At 41.8% G+C, this 19,868-nt stretch overlaps 9 protein-coding genes across 9 annotated transcripts; 4 read left to right on the forward strand and 5 right to left on the reverse strand.

Annotated features, from left to right (window-relative positions):
- Positions 1-698: 698 nt before the first annotated feature.
- On the reverse strand, positions 699-2,984 carry NDC80 (Ndc80p; the record flags this gene model as incomplete). The annotated part of the gene is made up of 1 exon (XM_018880334.1): positions 699-2,984. The coding sequence occupies one exon, from the start codon at positions 2,982-2,984 to the stop codon at positions 699-701; it is 2,286 nt and encodes a 761-aa protein (XP_018738162.1).
- A 605-nt stretch (positions 2,985-3,589) lies between these two features.
- Positions 3,590-4,555, forward strand: PAN6 (pantoate--beta-alanine ligase PAN6; the record flags this gene model as incomplete). The annotated part of the gene is made up of 1 exon (XM_018880335.1): positions 3,590-4,555. One exon carries the CDS (start codon positions 3,590-3,592, stop codon positions 4,553-4,555), a length of 966 nt encoding a protein of 321 aa, XP_018738163.1.
- An 86-nt stretch (positions 4,556-4,641) lies between these two features.
- PRP16 (DEAH-box RNA helicase PRP16) lies at positions 4,642-8,088 on the reverse strand (the record flags this gene model as incomplete). Its single annotated transcript, XM_018880336.1, has 1 exon — positions 4,642-8,088. One exon carries the CDS (start codon positions 8,086-8,088, stop codon positions 4,642-4,644), a length of 3,447 nt encoding a protein of 1,148 aa, XP_018738164.1.
- Positions 8,089-8,290: 202 nt separating this feature from the next.
- MRPL20 (mitochondrial 54S ribosomal protein YmL20) lies at positions 8,291-8,878 on the forward strand (the record flags this gene model as incomplete). The annotated part of the gene is made up of 1 exon (XM_018880337.1): positions 8,291-8,878. The coding sequence occupies one exon, from the start codon at positions 8,291-8,293 to the stop codon at positions 8,876-8,878; it is 588 nt and encodes a 195-aa protein (XP_018738165.1).
- Positions 8,879-9,036: 158 nt separating this feature from the next.
- Positions 9,037-9,711, reverse strand: AWJ20_3328 (uncharacterized protein; the record flags this gene model as incomplete). Its single annotated transcript, XM_018880338.1, has 1 exon — positions 9,037-9,711. One exon carries the CDS (start codon positions 9,709-9,711, stop codon positions 9,037-9,039), a length of 675 nt encoding a protein of 224 aa, XP_018738166.1.
- Positions 9,712-10,925: 1,214 nt separating this feature from the next.
- Positions 10,926-12,590, forward strand: HBS1 (ribosome dissociation factor GTPase HBS1; the record flags this gene model as incomplete). Its single annotated transcript, XM_018880339.1, has 1 exon — positions 10,926-12,590. The coding sequence occupies one exon, from the start codon at positions 10,926-10,928 to the stop codon at positions 12,588-12,590; it is 1,665 nt and encodes a 554-aa protein (XP_018738167.1).
- Positions 12,591-12,679: 89 nt separating this feature from the next.
- AWJ20_3330 (uncharacterized protein) lies at positions 12,680-13,651 on the reverse strand (the record flags this gene model as incomplete). The annotated part of the gene is made up of 1 exon (XM_018880340.1): positions 12,680-13,651. One exon carries the CDS (start codon positions 13,649-13,651, stop codon positions 12,680-12,682), a length of 972 nt encoding a protein of 323 aa, XP_018738168.1.
- Positions 13,652-13,817: 166 nt separating this feature from the next.
- AWJ20_3331 (uncharacterized protein) lies at positions 13,818-15,635 on the forward strand (the record flags this gene model as incomplete). The annotated part of the gene is made up of 1 exon (XM_018880341.1): positions 13,818-15,635. The coding sequence occupies one exon, from the start codon at positions 13,818-13,820 to the stop codon at positions 15,633-15,635; it is 1,818 nt and encodes a 605-aa protein (XP_018738169.1).
- Positions 15,636-17,258: 1,623 nt separating this feature from the next.
- PEX19 (Pex19p) lies at positions 17,259-18,299 on the reverse strand (the record flags this gene model as incomplete). Its single annotated transcript, XM_018880342.1, has 1 exon — positions 17,259-18,299. One exon carries the CDS (start codon positions 18,297-18,299, stop codon positions 17,259-17,261), a length of 1,041 nt encoding a protein of 346 aa, XP_018738170.1.
- Positions 18,300-19,868: the final 1,569 nt, after the last annotated feature.

The raw sequence follows: 19,868 nt of genomic DNA on the forward strand, positions 1-19,868 counted from the left end.
CCTGATCCCCAGACTATAACAAAAATCAACACATACCTTGATATACTGCGATGGGTGTAATTCTCAGGTTTTTACTTAAATGTCGGAAGCACATATGATAGTGTAATTTTGAGTCCGTAATCATATTGCGTATTATGCATGTATTAGGGTTATGTTACATTTATGCTAGTCTATAATCCCAGACTATGTCGAGGCCTTTGGTCCCCGTAAATATGCACTTTCCAACGTTAAGCTCAACGTCCATTAGACCAAAGGACAAGGTACATCACTAAATATTCTAGTTCATGAATATCATTGCCAGTCACAGTAGTGCTATTTAAAAGCCTAGTGTAAAGTTCTTATAAATACTGTACATACAGGGAAATCACATTGTCGAAATCCCCAATACCTATAGTAATGGATAGATAACCACTTGCTCGTGTTTTGAAGTTTATATCACTCACCAGGAGCTGGATTGCCTTGCACAGGATATATTCAAGTGGGCAATCATCCCTGTCTAGTAGATTGAAGCCCGCCATCTTATGTGAGATATGTCACTGTAGTAATAGGTGTAAAATGTCGACGACCGTCGTTAAATTGATTGTACTGTCGCGCCATTCTCCAGTATGGATGCTAGTGGGAGAATTGATGACCGATCAAAAACCAAAATGTGATTTAAATATATATTCGTCAAATATTATACTAGTAGATAAATACTTTTAAAGGGCGCTATCAGCGTCCAGTGGAGAAAGAACGCCATGAGCAGTACTTTTAAGATTATTTTCCAATTGAATCTGCGCATTCCACTCCTCAGTCACCATACTCTCATAATCTTCCAGTCCTGATTGTACATACAGTTTGAAAGAAACAATATAAGTGATCAACTGATTAAGATCGTTGTTCATTTTTGCTCGGGAAGTCAAAACAGCATTTTTCACTTTGTCATGCTCAATTGCTATATCATGGCATTTTTGCTCCACTTGCAATAATTCCTGCTGAGTGGCTGACTTCATACTGTGTATATCTCGTTCCAATTGCTCAATTTTTGCATTCGAAGTGGTGGCTTCGGAATTCATCGTTTCATATATCTCGTTATACGTGATATTATTGGCATTTAATTTTGCCTCCAATGTCTCTACTTGATCACGTTTCTCATTGAGCCCTTCCGACGTACGATCGAGCTGTTCTTGCAACCTAATGGACTCATCGTGAGACTGGTGAATACGCTCGCTAATTTCTTGGCGATATCGTTGAAGCATGGGCCGGATGGAGTTGCGTAGATCAATACCCTGTAGGACCTGGTCCACCCGCTTACCAAGGTTCTCATCTGCAAATGCTGTATCGAATAAGGTAGAAGGAATCTGAAAGCCACTATCATCAATGCCTACTTTATAAAGATCCTTGTGATATTTCTGAAGCTGCGTTTCCATTTCATCAAAAGCATTTTGAGTTAGAAGTTCCGATTCATTCATTTGCTTAGTCATTTCCTCTTGTCTAGATTCTAACTGTTCCAGTGATTTGATGAGCTTCTCTCGCTCAGCATTCATGCGGTCTATATCATTGGGAGTCAAACCTTGAGCAGCGATTTGATCTTGTAGCGAGGCTTTTTCTTCTTGTATGACTCGCAATTCCTTACCTGCATTTTCAAGTTCGAGGGTCAACCTGTCAATTATAGCAGTCCATTTAGCTTTACGTGTTTCCATAGCATCAATATAATCTTTGAACTTGACAAGATCGCTCTCAAGTGCTTGTCCTTTTTTTTCCAAAGATTCAAAATTATCAGCTTCTTTACGCAGATCTTGATATCGCTTACGAATCAGCTCAATTTCCTCCTCTGCTTCCTGAATGCTGGCCTGGACTGATTCAGAGAATTGTGTGATTTCCTGCTCCACCTCCACCCGATACTCAGAGAAATCCATCTCATTATCCAGCTTTGAGCGGTAAGACTTAGCAGCATACCGGTCCAAAATCTGACTTAATACTCCCTCGTCGGAACTTTGGGCATTCTCAGTCTCCCAGTCGTAGTTCTCCATAGTGATATTTAGCTGAACCATCCAGTGGAGCATAGCCATAAAAGTTGGCCAATTTTGACCACCAACAGCAGCAATTTGAGATTTGTTTATCGATTCTAAGTATGGGTATTGTATGGTTCTCAATAAATAGTACACTTCCGTGTCAATGGCCTTCGTGAATCTATATCCTGGATCCAAACGTCGATAGAGCCATTGAAAAAGCATAACAAAGTCTTTTTGAGTAGGTGCTTTAAGTGTTTTGGGTGTCAGAGGATGCTTCATTTCCACTGCAAAACCATTCTGTGTAAGATATTCGTAAATCTCTTGGGATATTGTTGCCATGTAACCTCTGTCTCGCGTTGGTCTCGGGTCTCTAGAGGCTGGCGGAAGACTAGAGCTGGGCGGTAGAACTGGAGCTCCAGACGAGTAGAAGGCAGAATTCCCACCACCAGCGATCCCAAAAGATGATTGACGGGAGACTGCCGATTGTGGGGGTTGGCGACGAACACTCGAGGGAGGGGCGCTTGGAATCATGCTTTTCCTTACGCTACCTGGGGCTGCTCCGCTACCCGGGCCATTATTACTACCCCCGGCACCGCTTACAGGTACACCACCTGTAAAATCTAACTGACCCGAGGAAGCTAGTGTATTTCGATTGTTGAAAACTCCACTTAAACCCCTTGAAGGCACAATCGACTGCCTTGCGCGACTAGCGGCACTGGGTGGCGCACCACCTACACCTCGTAATGCAGAAGGGGGAGCAATAGACGAAGCTCCTGAAAAGAGCTGCTGGCTTGTAGTGATTCCACCTGGTGCAAGAGATGGTCGAAAGGACGGTTTTCTGAGCCTGTTATTAGACGCTGGGGTAGCCATTATATTTAAGCTATGATTGTCCAAACTTGCCAACGGTTGCTGCTGATACGCTATCCTTGATTTACGACGTGTTGAATAAGACCCCTGTGAATAGCTCGGTTGTACAAAGTCTTGCTGCATTGAGCTGATTGAGTCTTTCTCGACGGACAATATTCTGGTAGGTAAGAAAAGGATCAGATTCTGTGATATTCAGGTAATCTCAAAGATTGCAATACGCAAAGCTTCTCACTTTATCTATAGATAAAGAGCAAGTGAAGCGCAAATCAACAGTACGTTCGATTAAATACCAAATTTCGTCGGCACACCAACTATGGTTCATTCAGTATTGTTACCAAGGTTTGTTTATTTTTGTTATCAGTACGCGCATCACGTACTTAGTCAATCTCTCATCTTCATGCACGTTCCCCGCGCGGCGCAAATGAAGCCGCAGATTTAAAGTTTGATCAAAGGATAGGAATCAGAGTGGTTAGTATCCTCCCTACCATTTTTTTACAGTCATTTCTATAAATTGAGTCTAATCCTATCGCTAACAATAATAATATGATTTGCTTGAATACAAGATAAAAAATTTCCCACCCCAAATAGTGTATGCGGCGAATATGCGGCTAGACCCCTGAAAAATCATCCCGTCCCACCTAACTTATATTAAGCTACCGAACAATCTCCATATTTATTCCCTTGCTTTAATTCTGGTCCACTATTAGCCTTGGTTCCTTGAAAATATTATGAGCATGTTGTGCAGACAAGGGGCGAGATACTTTTCCACTTCGTCTCTCAGATCGGTACGGTTGATCAAAACGGTACCTGAGCTCAGAGCATGGAGAAGAAAACAGATCGTAGAAAATAAGACTGTGGGCCTAGTTCCCACCATGGGGGCTCTGCACCAGGGTCATTTGAATTTAGTTTCTCAGTCCTGCCAAGAAAATGATAATTGCGTGGTATCAGTTTTTGTCAATCCCTCGCAATTCGCACCTCATGAAGATCTCAATAACTATCCCAGAACATTAAAGTCAGACATTGACAAACTAGAAGCTTTGGAGAATGATATGAAATCGTCAGAAATAATTGTTTTTCTTCCTTCAGTAGCCGATATGTATCCATCTGGTATTACTTTAGACGTGTCCCAACAACGAGGGGCATTTGTTGAAGTCAAAGGACTGAGCGAACAGCTGGAGGGTTTTATTCGGCCTCAATTTTTCCGTGGTGTTGCAACAATTGTTACTAAGCTTTTAAATATAGTTGTCCCTGAAAGGGCATATTTCGGTCAAAAGGATGTACAACAATCTATAGTGGTGAAGAGGCTCGTTAAAGACCTTCTGCTGCCAACAGAAATTAAAGTGGCCAAAACTTCACGAGAGCCTAACGGCCTGGCAATGAGCTCTCGTAATGAATATTTGACAACAGAAAGTAGGGAAAGAGCCAAGATACTATTTGAAGCATTATCAGCTGGAGAGGCCGCATATAAAGCAGGCAAGACTTCTCGACAGGAAATCATAGATGAAATTAACAGGGTGCTTAAGTCGTCTGATCTTCTGGTTGAGGTTGAATATATTGCATTATCAGACAAAGTTAGTCTGGAAGAAGTGGATAAAGTCGAAAATGGACTTGGTGCTATTATTAGCGCAGCTATACGGGTGCCTAATAAGGATGGCGGGAAGACTAGAATTATAGACAACATCATTCTCGATTAATCTTCGTCTGTGAAGTCAATTATGTAAATGAACGTCATCTTTGTAAATATTGTACATTAAAAAATGCTAACTATTGATTAATTTCTTCACATTCCTCTCCTGAAAGACTTTGTAACCTTCCCAGGAAGTACAACTACTGATTTCTTTTGCTTTTTCTTCTTCTCTGTATTCTTCCTTTCTCTCATCGATTGGTATAGCTCTGTGTCCTTTTCTATTTGTACTTGCAAGTCTTTTTGCTTGGAAAATGCCATCTCCGTTTCTATGTTTCCCGCCGAGTAACCCTTTTCTTTAATGCTGTAAAAAACCCCTCCTACTTCAGCTAACCATCGAGGATCGACTGCTGTCACTGTCGACATATATTGCTTTGATGTCAGAATAAGCTCATGATATACAAGATAATCGGGAAGATAGCCAAGGCCGTACAATGCAGAAGTCGGGTGAAGTTGCATTGTTACGTGAGTTCTTAGATTGACATACTCGCCGAGACCCTTTACTTTGGCTGCTTGGTGGAAATAGCCACTGCATATACATCTGCGGATAACATCCCAATCACCATGACATGATCTGATTGAGATATTTTGTGATTCAAGAATGAGAACAAGCTGATCGCGAACTTCATTGGCTCTTCTCAGGGATTTAGAATATAGAAAATGTTTGCCACACCATGCATCGGACTTCCTGTTAGATTTCCACTGAGTATAGACATGTAGTAATGTCAGATGGTCGGATTCTGGGACAAAAAACTTTTCCCTGGCAGCGTCAGATTCTTCTTGTCTCTCCTTTGGTCGATAGAAGACAGATGGCGTGGATAGCATGGACACGATTGTCAGCATTTCCTCGGTACATCCAATCTCGACAGATTCTATAATAAGTTTGGAAAGTGACGGGTCTATTGGAAGAGAAGACATTTTTTTCCCTAAATGCGTCAACCGACCAAAATTGTCAAGAGCCCCCAGGGCCCACAAATCATACAAACTAACTGTTAAAGTATCCATTGGAGGGGGGTCCATGAAATCAAATTCCAACAAATTATCAACACCTAATGATTTTAGAAGTAGTAGAGTATTTGCCAGATTTGTTCTTTGGATCTCTGGAATAGTTTGAGGATACATTTCTTCCTCTTCAGCGCGTTCGGTATATAGCCGATATGCAACACCTTTACCCGTTCTACCAGCTCGTCCCGATCGTTGGCCAGCATTTGCGCGTGATATAGGTGTAATCTGAAGAGAGTCCATTCCTAGCTTTGGATTATAAACCCGTAACTTTGAATAACCACTATCGACCACAAAGGATATACCATCAACTGTTAGAGAAGTCTCAGCAATATTAGTAGCTATTACGACTTTTCGACTACCATCAGGAGCAGGTTGAAAGATTTTGGCTTGCAAATCTGCTGGCATTTGTGAATAAATAGGCAGTATTTCGAGTGGAGCTGGTTTATCAAGCAACAACATGCGCTCTTTTAGCATCTCACAAGTTGCTTCAATATCTTCTTGGCCAGTCATAAACACAAGAATATCCCCAAGCCCAGATTGCAAATGTATTGTCAGCACTTGCTTAACGGCGGCATCAACATAATCTTCTATAGGAGCTTTTGAGTGAAAAACATCAACCGGGAACGTTCTACCGGGAATAGTAAATTGAGGTGCCCCACCATAGAATTGCGAAAACCTGTCAGCATTCAGAGTTGCCGATGTTATGATAAGCTTGATGTCTCTCCTTTTAAGTAGGATCTTCTTGAACAATCCCATTAGTATATCAGTATTGAGAGACCTTTCATGTGCCTCGTCCATAATAACACAAGAATACTTTGATAGAACAGAGTCGACAAGCGATTCTCGCAGAAGCACACCATCTGTCATATACTTTATTTTAGTTTTCGAACTGGTGCAGTCCTCAAATCTGATAGCGTATCCTACCTCATCACCTAATTTCACTTCCATTTCCTCACTAACACGCCTGGCAACACTCATAGCAGCAACTCTTCTCGGTTGTGTACAACCTATTAGGCCCCGGCTACCATAGCCATCCTCAAGTAAAAATTGGGTTAACTGAGTAGTCTTACCAGATCCCGTTTCGCCAATTACTACAATAACCTGATTATCTCGAATAACTTTTAAAAGCTGTTCGCGAACTGCAAAGGCAGGCAAGAATTGTCTTTGTTCTTTAAGGGACTTTTCTCGACTGAACTTGGATGCCTGGTTAGAGTTCGATGACAAAAAATCCGAAAACTTGTTTGACTGATTGGTACTCGAAGCTGCATCCTCATCCTCGCCTGTTTTTATACCCATCACATTACCTAATGTGGTTCCAGCGAGACTAGCAGCCTGTTTAGCTTGTTGCTGGCGTTCTCTCTGCTGACGTCTCTCCCTTACAATGGCAGATCCTTTTCTTGCAAAAACAGCCAAGTCACTTTGGGGATCTCGTACAGCTGAGATTGGATCTTTCTGTGTAGTAAAAATTTGATGTCCATCAAGAAAAGGAGGCTTCAGAGAGCGCACAAACAAATGTACTCTTTTCTCCTCCTCATTGTCAAAATCAAAATCGACAACATTCGAGCCTGCTACTCCAGATGTTCTCATTCTGTTCTGTTCCCACATGTCCATGTCTTTGTGCCTTTGTCTTGTCTGCATAGATATTCTTTTTTGAACCTTGGCCTCTAGGACAGCATTTGCTTCTGAGACCCCACCGAGGAATTGGTCATCATCGCCAGCAGTTTGTCCGAATTCGTCAGCATTATACCAGTCGCGGTCTAGAGCCGCTAAAGACTCTTCATCATATCCAGGGGAGTGTGAAGGTGAAGGTGAATGTGAAGATGTCTGCGAGTCAGAAAAAGAAGACTTCCCTCTAACTAAGAATCGACCAGACAGATCTCCACTATTATTTGATGTGATGAATCTCTTTTTCGTATCATGGGTTCTAGTCGCTTTAGAATTCCGCGTGCTTGTAGGATTATCAAAGTTTTCAGACTCAGAATAAGAGATCGCTCTCTTTTTTCTGATGTCGTCTAGTTTTTGTCGCGCGGTCTCTGATATACCCCTCTTAACCACAAGCTGCGGGCCTAAATATATATCTTCTTGATCGTGATCATGACGTGAGATTGATTCTAGTTTTGGTCTTCTTTGATTAGGAGATCTCTGGGTTAATTTAAAATTCTGTTCTACTTGAGTGAATTCTGGTTCTTCTTTTGGTTCATCTTTGACTTCAATTTTATTGGTTGGTTCAAATCGGTCAAGGTTGTCGTCTAGTGGCGAAGCTGATTGGACTTCAAGTTTCACTTCAATGGGTCCATCAGTTCCAATACTGTGGTTCGCATTATTATTTTCACACTTTCGTTCCTTGTAGACACCTATTAAAAACTCCTTATCAAATCTCCCAAATATCATACAAGACCGTATGAACGCATCAATGCCATTTTGATTGTCGGCCAGTCTCAGCACTTGAGCTGCTATTGCTTCATTTGGTCTATCTCTATTCAATTGCAGAGCTATCTGCCTTGCCAATTGCGAGATATACTCTGGGTCGTCTACCATTATGTAATGGTAATATTGGTGTTTGGTCTACATCACTAACCAGGATCAATAATAATGTAGGCAGGGTCCAAATCTAAAAGCCTTTGGGGTTAGGGTACAATATTAGGGTTACATCCGCATGAATTTTTTGGTCTACTCAAGTTCGATACATCGTAACTTCGACATCCAGCTGACAGACCGGTCAACGCTTATGAATAGAACAATGCTTTCTAAACATAGAGTCACTCTTGGACTGAGTGGAAATTCGTTTCTTCGATCCATTAGAAATGCATCATCTAAGCACACAAATCCTGGTAGAGAGGCTATTCCAACTCGATTTCCCACCCTTTATAATCCAAAACGTTCAGCATCCAATAATAAAATTCAACTCCCTATAGGGCTGGTGTATAACCCGGCGCCGGCAGCTCCCAGTCCCTATGAGACACCAGCTGCTTTTCTGCCAAAAGAGGACAAGCGAACTGTTGTGGTAAACAGTGAAGAATTCCCAGTAGACAAAATCCCGGCTCTCAAAGAGCCTCTGGAGAAAAAATACAATTTGACTGAAAAGGATCTTATTGAAATTCATAATCTCAGAACGTCAGATCCTAATAAATGGACTCGAAGAGCCCTGGCGGAAAAGTTCAGCTGTTCAGAGTTTATGATTTCAGTTGCATCAAAACCAAATCCTGAATATAAAAAAGAAATGGATGAGAGGCTAGAAACTATTAAAGAATCGTGGTCACCACGAAGAGCCAGAGCAAGAAATGACCGACAGCGGAGAAAGCGACTATGGATTCGGGATGCCCAGTAGAGGTGAATTATGAAGTATTGCGGCTCTAACGAAGATTTTCGAATTGTAAATAAATAAATTGCATGCTATATTCTGGCTTAATGTAAACAATGAATATTATGAATAGATTCATTCTTGATAAAGATGATAGAAGGGGGGTAGATGGATGTATGCTATTTTCATTGAAAATCGCCAAAATCGTCATCGGTAGCTAAGGGCTTGGGGGGAGATGCCTGACGGTTTTTTGAGCGCCGGGAAGATGGCGGTGGGGGAAGAAGCATTGGGATTACCGTGTTAGCTTCAGCATCTTCCGTAGAATCATCTTTCGCACCATTGGACCCACTGATATTTACGTGAATCATTTGACCCTCTTTCAAAGAATAGTCTTTCTGTTGATCTATATGTTTCGAGGGATTAAGAAACTGCTGTCCTGCTTGTGGATTGGAATGCCTTTTGTAATCTTGCAATGCAATATTGAACTCAAACGATGAGTTCCTATCAGGAAATCCCATCCCCAATACAGCCCGTCTGTCTCCGTCAACTACAGTGATTGCAAAGAATCTAGATGAATCAGAGGCAGCTGTCACACCATTCCCATCCTTAGAATACGGGGCAATGGCAAACAGCTCTCCAGAATTCGAGTCTTCGAGCTTCAAGTGACAGTCTATTTTGTTCGCGCTATGAGTTTGGCTAATACCTTCCACCTCTACTACCCTCAACCTTCCCTGCCATAGTGGGTTATCAACTGGCCATTGACCAGCAACATGACCAGCAGATATACTCTTCAAGGGGGGAATCGAATAAATATAAACCAAGGGACAAGTGAATAGGGTAGTTTCAATAAGGTCGCTCATTATAACTAAGACATCTGTTACAGTAACTCATGCTTGAGGTCGGTTCATGGAGCCTGACTTTAGAGAGACGCCGCATGCTAAACCTGCAGCAGACTCATTATCAACGAGGATTGAACTCTACCTTTTAACATATAGCTACACAGACATCATGCCCCCACCACCAGTATACGATGACGATGGTGAGTTGAATCTGTCAAGTTAATCAATTGCTAGAAATCCTAACTAAAGTTTTAGATCTGATCGATTATGACGAAGAGTACTACGAGGATGGTGAGTCTGATTTGAAATTCTAAAGTCTACAAATGAAGACAGATGAAGATACTAACAATGAATATAGAGATGGATTCTGGAGATGAAGGTAAGCTGTAACAACATATTGAATAAATGTCCAAGATCTAACTTATTTGAAGAAGACCTTATGATGGCCGTGGTCCAAGTCAAGTCATTATTAGGGGGTCTCAAAGTTAACGATGACGAGATCAAGGAGTCAATATACCACTATGACTTTGATGTGGATAAGGTGGCGAAATATTTCAAAGATAAAGAAGAGAAAAAGAAAAAAAAAGCGTCTCTCTCTGCTATATCCGCTACCTCAAAAGCAGATTCAAAATTAAAAAATCTCATTTCTCAGAGAAGTGAAAGCAAAGGTAAGTTTATGGTGGGGATATAATGATAAGGTTTGTTAAAGTTATGTGCAATTTCTAAGGTTTTTATATCAAGGTCTCACAGGGTTGGAATCGCAACCAGTTTCAAAATTGACTGCCCTCGCCAAATCCAGAAGTGGTAGAGGCGCAGATGACGGCTTGGCTTCATCGAAGGTCGCACTGAAATCAGTTGGTCTGCTGAATAAAATTAATTCGCCAAAATCATTGGGATCCAGCACTTCGACTATTAATGAGGGTGAACTTGGGACTAGAAATAAATTGTCTGCCTTGGCATTATTACGTACATCGAAAGGAGGAGCTGCCAAGTCCAACTTGAGTAGATTGGATAGCTTCGGTGTATCTAAGGGGCTCATATCTACTAGTAGTACAACTATAACCCAACAAGCTCCACTCAAGTCTGATTCAACAAGCGCTACAAAAGAGCCTCGAAAATCGACGGTAATCACCTCAGGACGACCAAAGAAGAAAGTCAAGTGCTTTCCTGACCTAGACCTTGATATATTAAGAAACCTTGTTCCTGCTCGCAAGCCTGAATCATCATCGTTCGGGATGGTTTTTGGAGTTTCGAGGAACTCTACATATAGGGCTAATACCGTCTCGCATGCGGCATTGGCCTTGGATTCTGACCTACGTAACTCGGTTATTGAGGCGTTTAGTAGTCCTAGTCCTGACGATATAGTTTTATCAGCTCAAGAACAAGGTTTTTCAAATTTGGAGAAAAAGTTGGGAGGACTGGCTATGAATGACCAAATCAAAAAACCAGTAGCCTCACCGTTACCGAAATCCACTTCGTCAGCTCCTTTGAAGTATAACATCAGTAGTGAACTGGTACAAACCAAAAAGCCATCGCTAAGTTTTGTTGTCATTGGCCATGTGGATGCTGGCAAAAGTACTTTAATGGGTAGGTTATTGTATGATGTAGGCGCTGTGGATAAGCACATCATCGATAAATATGCCAAAGAATCAGGAAATGTAGGGAAAGGATCTTTTGCGTTAGCATGGGTAATGGACCAAACGGAAGAAGAAAGGAATAGAGGGGTCACAATTGATATTGCTGTCAGTACTTTCTATTCAAATGGAATCCAGTTCACAATAGTGGATGCGCCAGGCCATCGAGACTTTGTCCCTAATATGATTGCTGGTTCGTCGCAAGCCGATGTGGCAGTTCTTGTCGTTGATTCTGCTACCAATGCTTTTGAATCCGGATTCAGCTTGGATGGACAAACAAAAGAACATGCAATACTGGTGCGAAGTTTGGGTGTGGACAGAATTTTGGTGGCGGTTAACAAGTTAGATACTGTGGATTGGTCTTTTGATAGATTCGAGGAAATACGCATTCAACTCACAGAATTTCTGACCAAGGTAGTTGGATTTCAGTTATCGAAGATTACCTTCATTCCTGTATCTGGATTAAATGGCGACAATGTCGTAAATAATAAATCTGACGTTTCCTGGTATTCATCAAAGAAAACTATTTTGTCAGAGCTAGAATCAATCGCCATCAATGAAAAATCTTATTCTCTGAAAAAGGATCATGAAAAGGATTTTCGAATGATAATCGCAAATTTTTACGCTGTTCCACATACGTCCGATGTTGCTGTTCAAGGAAAAATTGACTCTGGTTCCGTACAAATCGGTCAATTGTTGAAGGTTATTCCGTCAGGAATGGTTACACAAGTCAGGTCGATATCCCCTATAGGGGAAGATTCCTCGACTAACAAGTCTGAATCAAAGCGGGAGTGGGCCATCGCTGGCGACAACATTCTACTGAGTGTACCGGCGACAAGTATAGATCTGGATAAAGTCAGCGTAGGTGATGTTTTGGCTAACCAAGATTCAAATATTGAATCTGTTCATAAGTTCACATCTAGGATTGTAGTATTCGACGTGGCAAGGCCCCTCCTTCCTGGCACGAAAGTGCTTCTTCACCGGGGACGTACAAACGAACCTTGTAAAATATCCAGACTAGTATCCATTTTAGATAAGTCTACAGGAACCCCTATCAAGAAAAAGCCTCGATTTCTATCCAGCGGCCAAACTGCTACCGTGGATATTGAGCTGGAAGGTGATCAAACCATCCCATTGGACACGTTTTCCAACAGTAAAGAACTTGGAAGGTTTGTTCTTCGTAAGGGTGGTTCTACCATTGCAGCAGGTGTAGTTGATTCACTAATTTCATCTAAAGAGAATACGCCATCAACAGTACCAGCGTAGAGACATAATTATTTTATATCTAAATATACATATATGCAGTTCTAATCAGCTGGTGGTATTCTGCTTAAAAAGTCTCGTGTGGATTCCTGTTAACCCAGCATTGCATCGTAAAACAACAGCACGAGGCCTAGTGAAACTGAAGAATAAATAATTATTTTAGAAGCCCGTCTGTTCCTTGATCTCGCAGAAGCTAGTTGCTCATTTGCGGCAGAGACATCGGATGATGTTTTAAATGCATCATCCATTAGACTCTGAATTTTGGTATTCTGTGACGATAAATGCGTTGCTAGCGAAGTTTGAAGTTCCGCTATTTCATACATGGATTGCTCTGCCTGTTTGACTTTATCATGTGTTACTTCTAATTCCTCGAGCAGTGAAGAATTTTCCTGTTCTAGGAGTTGAACTTGCTGTGGCGAGAGCTCTAAACTCGGCTTCGAATGCTCAGGGGTATCGTGTGCGACATTCGATATATTTGTTTCAAAGTTTTCCTTTTTGTCCCATGTATTCAAAGGATTTTGGGGAGTATGAAATGTGCTCTTGGATTTTGCTAACTGTCTCGAAAGTCGAATCTCCTGTTGTGCAGCGTGTGTATCCGACACAGTCTTCAACAAATCATTCAAATACCAAAACATTCCTGCCCTATGTAACTTGATTGTCGTATCAATCCCTTCCTTCTTTGGGTCTCGAAGAAATTTAGCAACTCTTGACGCACTGTGTGAGTTCTCTATTCTTCTCTTCTCCAGCTCTTCCAAGGCCCGAAGTCTCCCCATTTGTCTTTGGAGAATCAACCTCGTCTCATAATCAATTTCATCTCGCTGATTGTCCGTAAGAGATTCGTCATGACTGGATACCCGGGAATTGGACAGATAGGACGGTCTGATTTCTGCCAAGTAACTGGCCAGCTCTTTGATCTTGTCATTGATATCCAAGCATTCTGCTGTTAATCTATCCGGTTTGTGATCATTCACGGATGTGCTGTTGATTTGCGTACCCTTATTCAGAAGCTGCTCTCTTTTACTCCGGCTCAATTCCCTGAATGTATATGTTATATCAGCTCCCATTGTCGTGTGAACTGGTTGTTTAATTGTGCTATCTATGTAGCGCTATTAAGTACTTGACGCACGCATAACAAGCATGTTTTGAATTTTGATGTTAATTGGCGATCGCAATGCCACTATCATACAAAATGCTTCAGCATTCAACTTTTGCAAAGTAAAATTAGACAAAATGGCTGAAAATCCGGCTCAAGCCAATGTTAGTGCAATCTCGGCAAATCAAAACTCTCCAGATTCTGAGAACCGAAGATTTCGGCCTGAAATTAGAGAACAGAACACTGATACTGAATTGTATAATCGAGTTTATCAAGAGCATAATTCTTCAGATGTCCGTAAACATCAAGACAATGGTGAACATGATAATTCCGACTATTCTCAGTCAAGTTCAAACTCCAGTCACTACGTCAGGCGTCATGGTTATAAGGAACGGTCTAGACGAAGATTTACGAGAGGTCCAAGTCGAAGTCGGAGTCGAAGTCGGAGTCGAAGCCGTAGCCTAACAAGGAGCAGAGATGGCCATCGAACTTCTCGCTGGAAAGATGATTCGCAGGAGCGATACAGCAGAAGATCCCGGCATCGACATAGCAAACATGACAGTGAGAGCTATAGTGATGATGAAGATACTTACAATAGACGTCGTAGAGACAGGAAAGACCGTGGCGGTGAGAGTACTTCGGTAGCTAACGAACCTAGTCCCAAATCCAAATCTACTGAAGAATCTAACGAGAATAGCAAGCCAAAGATTGATGCTTCCGCAGCGATTGCTGCTGCTGCTGCGGCAGCCGCAAAAATCAATGCTCAGCTTGCGAATATGGCCCAACAAAGCCGGTCAAATAAAAGCACAACCCCTCCAGCACAAGCTGCACTAACAACCCCAGTTTTGCCCATTCGAACTAAAACTTTTACAGAAAGAGTTGAGATTAATGACTTGAGAAACAAATATCTTCTGACTAAAGAACAGACTCTGGCTACAATAAAAGAAGAAACAGGAGCTACAGTGATAACAAAAGGACGGTACTATCCTGATAAGTCTAGGGCTTCTGTAAGGGATCCTCCACTATATCTGCTAGTGGAAGCTCCTGATCAAGCCTCCTTGGACAAGGCAATAGCGCGAATTGAAGATTTTGCCAAGCAATTTTTGGGCCACCTTGTGGATGAAAATCGATTTAGACGACGAGATATGATGCATCTATTTGAAGGAGGAGAAGAGAGAAAGGCGATAATGGGTGCCGAGCCTGTTAGTGGTGCCAATAGTATTGCCGTAAACGGAAGTAAGCTTGAAGAGCTATCAACCTCGACACCGTCGCCATCGCTACCTCACCCCATAGCCTCCCAAGCCATCCCTGCATCTCGGCCTCATCCGACAGCAATTCCGGGCTCTTCAGATAAACAATACTTGAATGCTAGTTATCAATCTGTGACTCTCATGTCTGACAGACCAGGTTATTTTGAGACCAAAGTTGGAGTAGATATAAAAACACGTCAGTCTCCTAAGCAGGTTTATGAAGCTATTCTTGGTGAGAATAGCCAAAATATTAATCATATTGCGAATGAAACTTTAACCTCAGTTGTTGTGAAGGGTATGGGATCAGGTCAAGATGAGGCTCTAGATCTTTATATCCACATATATGGACACAGCAAGGAACAAGTTACAAATGCGCGAACCATATGCATGGATTTAGTAACTGTAATGACGGAGCAACTAGAGAGTTTGTTTCCTTCAGAAGATTCATCGACGACAAACTTGTTATCAACCATCGCAAATGATAATAGTCCAACTGCTGCTAGTCAGGAAGGTGGCGCTGCTTTTCAGGCTGACCATCGACCGTCGCGGCCACTACCTCCACCTCCACCAGCTCGCCCTCCTCCCCCAACCATGCCACCTCCACCCCCACCCCCTGGTATGCCATTATCAAAACCAGTCCGTGCACCACCACCGCCTCCACCTTCTCCTCACCTACAGGGTCCTCGTAAACCTCCATTGCCCTGATTTTTATAAATGATACCTTAGCCGTGTTGGCCCTCGTATGCTATCAGTTTGGAGAGTAAATAGTTTTCATATAAATATATATTGTGAATCGATACAACCTAAACTTGTATGGCCCTACTGGCTCGTCTAATGACCCCGATGGTCCTAAGATTCCATGGCCTCTCCATGTCATGTCAGGGGGATAATATTCCGAAGTATAAACTGCGTATACTATAAGAAGAAACAGTTTTGTATCTTCCTGCTCTGGTACTACTTGCTCCTAGGAATAGATTTTGCTAACAGTTCTCGCGTCTCTAGAAGTCTATGGATTTTGTTAATTAAGGACCTGTTGTTGTTGTAAATGGGCACTACTCACTCCTGCTTGAGTCGTCCAGATGAATGAACCAAACTTTGAAACGTCTAATAAGTTAATTTACTAGTCAGTACCTGATTTTGTTCAAAGGCATATCGTCGAATGATCCTGATTGTGGGTTTTCACTTACATCTTGTGTCGATTTCAGCTTTGCTTCTTGATCACCAAACTCCTCCAAGGATTTCCGAAATGCCTTCGCCGTTAGCTTGATCGCACGCCTCTACTACTAATAACACATACATTTTGGGAGCTATAAGGAGCCTGGAATCTTAAGTCCTTATATAAACTACTCATGTTGTCGGCTAACGGTTGTTACGAGAATGAACCCCACAGAAGCCGCATATCATTATTTATATGCTCCACACATTACACACTAAGGCCTTATTGTCAAATAATAATTCTATTAAAACAAACTAGCTACTGGAAACTGAAAACAAACCAAGTTTCTCTTAGAGCATTTAGCACTCAATAAATAGATTCATCCTCTAGCCACTAAGATGGAGGAGGGTATTTTTGACTCTGCTCACGAACTTTTCTATTGTACAACTCCCTGTCTCGAGAGTATTCTGTAAAGGCCTCGTGCTGGGCAGGTGAACTGAGATTGGGATTGTCTAGTAGTTCTTGAATTCCGGTTACAAGCTGTTTCATGGTTAAAGCAGGCCTCCAGTCTTCATCTTCATTCAGTATTGATAAGCAAATGGTCCCAGAAGGATATACATTAGGATGGTAAAATCCACTATCAAACCGAACTTTGGGAGGCTTGGCTGGGTATTCGTCAGGAAACGATGCCGTAAGCGTGTAATGGCCACCTTCCCATAAAGTTCCATCTTTGCCAGGAATGGTCAGGGTCCAGTTTTTCAAGTCCAATCCACCGTCCTTTAGTTTAACAGGCTTGGCAGCAAACCCAAATGGGTGGTCCTTGCGCCATTGTTTTCTATTCTGTTAATAATGTTCTGCGCTATGACAGATATACCACCGTACTCTCCGTTGAGAAGTATTATCCAGATTACCGATTACCTCATATGAACATTCCCTGCAACAAAACCAATACACTTACCTTTCCTCTTGTAGACGATTTAGACAGAGTGATGACATCTTATGCTAACAGAATCCCGATTGACATGAAAGTGTAGTGTTTTCACTAAAGTAGAACTTTCCAGTCTATGTATTCTAAACTACAGGGTTAGGGTAGCACCACATATCGGCTCAGGGGTATGTTCATTAGCTATATATATGTATTAGAACAATATATATAATTAATTATAAACAATCTATTGAACAGGACAACCTTCCTCAGCAGATAGACCACCATCTGGAGCATTCATATCAAGACCCGGTATGCTACCCGAAGCAAGATCACCCATCAATTCTGGAGGAGGAGCACCAGACTTTTGCATTTCCTCCATTCTCTGCCCAATATATGTTTTACATGCATCGTCATCATCACTGTATTTGGGATCCTCAAATTTGTTGACTATTTCACTAACAATTCTCTGTTGATTAAGATACCTCGTTTTCTCCTCTCCAGTGATCGTTGATCCATGCTCTTCTAGCCAAGCAGGAAATTTGTCGTGCATCTCCTTCATGGGTTCATAGAGAATGGCTTTAGAAGACAATTCCTTTAGCATCTCACCCAAAAGCCCGTCAAGATCTGATCCAGATGAGCCAGCTGCTCCTTCTAATTCCTTAAGCATACTCATCAAAAAATCTTCTTCGGACGAACTCTGAGCTTTTTGGTCCATCTCAGTTCGAGATTCTTTCAATCGTTCCATTGTTTGTGCAATAGTATCCTGAAACTGAGGAGCAGTGTTTGTGTCAGCTGCGGCCTTGTTTGTAGTGGAAGATGCTGAAGTAGTCCCACCAGTGGAGCCCATTAATCCCTGAATAAGTGCTTCAAATTGTTGTTGGGCTTCTTTTGAATCTTTGAGTTCACCTAATAAGTGGTCCATACCTTGCTGGAGCTGGTTGGCGAATTGGTCATCAAGTTCGGGGACTGAAGGGTCATTCTCTGGGACTGTCTTAGAAGAGGTTGCTTCCTTTTTAGGCACTGCCGGTGCAGTAGTCGAACTTTTGGCAGTAGGGATAGAATTAACTTCTTCAGAACCATTTGCTGTGCTTGTCTTTGATTTGGCTGAACTGTTGGAGTTCTCAATGGTATCATCAGTTGTTACCTCCTGTTCTGATGTATTAGAACCAGTTCTCGTTGCCGCATCCTTTAAATCGGCTCCTGGTGGCTTGCTTAGAACCTGAGCAGCAAAATCATCTAGTAGATCATCAAGATCATCCAAATCATCTTCTTCATGTCGAGACATTGTATGTATATATGAGAGGACAGAAGATATTAATTGCTTCTCGGATCATTCAAAGTTCAAAAACGACCCCCGCATTGCCTCCACGCGCATTGGTGAACGTTAAGCGCCGCGCAGCCTCGGCAAAATATTGAGCCCGAACCCAGAATTCAGTCTCCTACTAGCGAAGCAGTCAAATTGCAATACTTTGATAACTGCAAAATAGCAGTTAAATCAATTAGAATAAATAATTTATAATAAATAAGAGAAGTGACCATATCTTCAGTGGTAGTTATATCATGCCTCGAAAGAAAGATAATCACCGTCAAACTCAGTAACGATTTTCCTAATATCCTCCTCGTTCACTTTTAGCCAATTTGCTAACCGAGCCCGACAATCACCGGCAAGCTTTTTCTGGCGAAGAGTCAGATGATAATTTGTCTCTCTTGACATAAGATTTTGAACACCTGGATTTTCTGGACCAACAAAAGATATCCTCCCATTATCGGTGAGAATCGCATCTACAGCGCCGCCATAGTATTTCAATTGCACCTGTTCCATCAGAATGTAACTTCCTTTCGGTAATTGACTTGGGACCAGGCATGTAACAACGTGCAAAAACTCTTCTACTACTTTGGTTTCATCATGTAGAGGAAGTGTATAATCAGTGATCTGAATTTTATGCCTGCCGCCAGTTTCGATTTTGCTTTGTAGAACTTTCACAAGAATATTTACGATTATACTCTTTTCGATTTGTTGTTTCGTAACTTCACTTAATAAGACATATTGAGTTTCTTTAGCAATATACCTATGGTGAGAATTAGAGTCTAGTTGGTCATGTAATAGTTCATTCTGTGTGTGTGTAGTAATGGAAGACTTCGTATGAATTACGCCTTTCGCCTGCTTCTCACTGGTCTGTTGTAACGTTGATGTTTGGAGCTTTTGGGGTAATGGTTGGTTTGATATTATAACTTCCGGTAAATCGTTCAGCAATTCACCCGACTTTAATCTTTTGTAGTCTTGGACCTGCTTATCATCCAACTGTGCTCTGGGACATCCAAATATATGTCTCTTCCCCTCTACAGTTTGACGTAATATAATCGAATTCTTCGTAGCATTCAACTTTTTTACATTTGCTAAAGTGGTCTTAACGTTAGTTCGACAGTGCTAGTGTGAACTTCTATGATGAGACCATTGATCTACCCACCTTAAAACAAAATCTGTAAAGTACCACAGAGTCTCCCAATTCTAATGAAATATTAGGAATATATCTATGGAAGACGTTGACTTCAAATCTGTTCCCTAGAGCGTCTGATATCTCAACCACACAATTGTCTTTCAGACGACGTGCAAAACCAGGAATTCTGATTACCTTGCCAAGAACATCCACGGGCGTTACAATCTGGCGACTGAAATCAAACGCACTGAAATCGGTCATGACATGAAGGCACACCAAGTTATTAAATTGTTCCGTGAAGCTCCCTGGCTTTGCAAACCCTCTCCCTGCCAGACAGCTTTGGCTTTACACTCCCCGCGTTTTGTGGCCTAACCCTTATCGGTCATCGGATAAGTAGACAGCTTATCTCGACGATC

This window comes from Sugiyamaella lignohabitans, chromosome B (assembly GCF_001640025.1).
Source record: "Sugiyamaella lignohabitans strain CBS 10342 chromosome B, complete sequence".
NCBI classification, from domain to species: domain Eukaryota; kingdom Fungi; phylum Ascomycota; class Dipodascomycetes; order Dipodascales; family Trichomonascaceae; genus Sugiyamaella; species Sugiyamaella lignohabitans.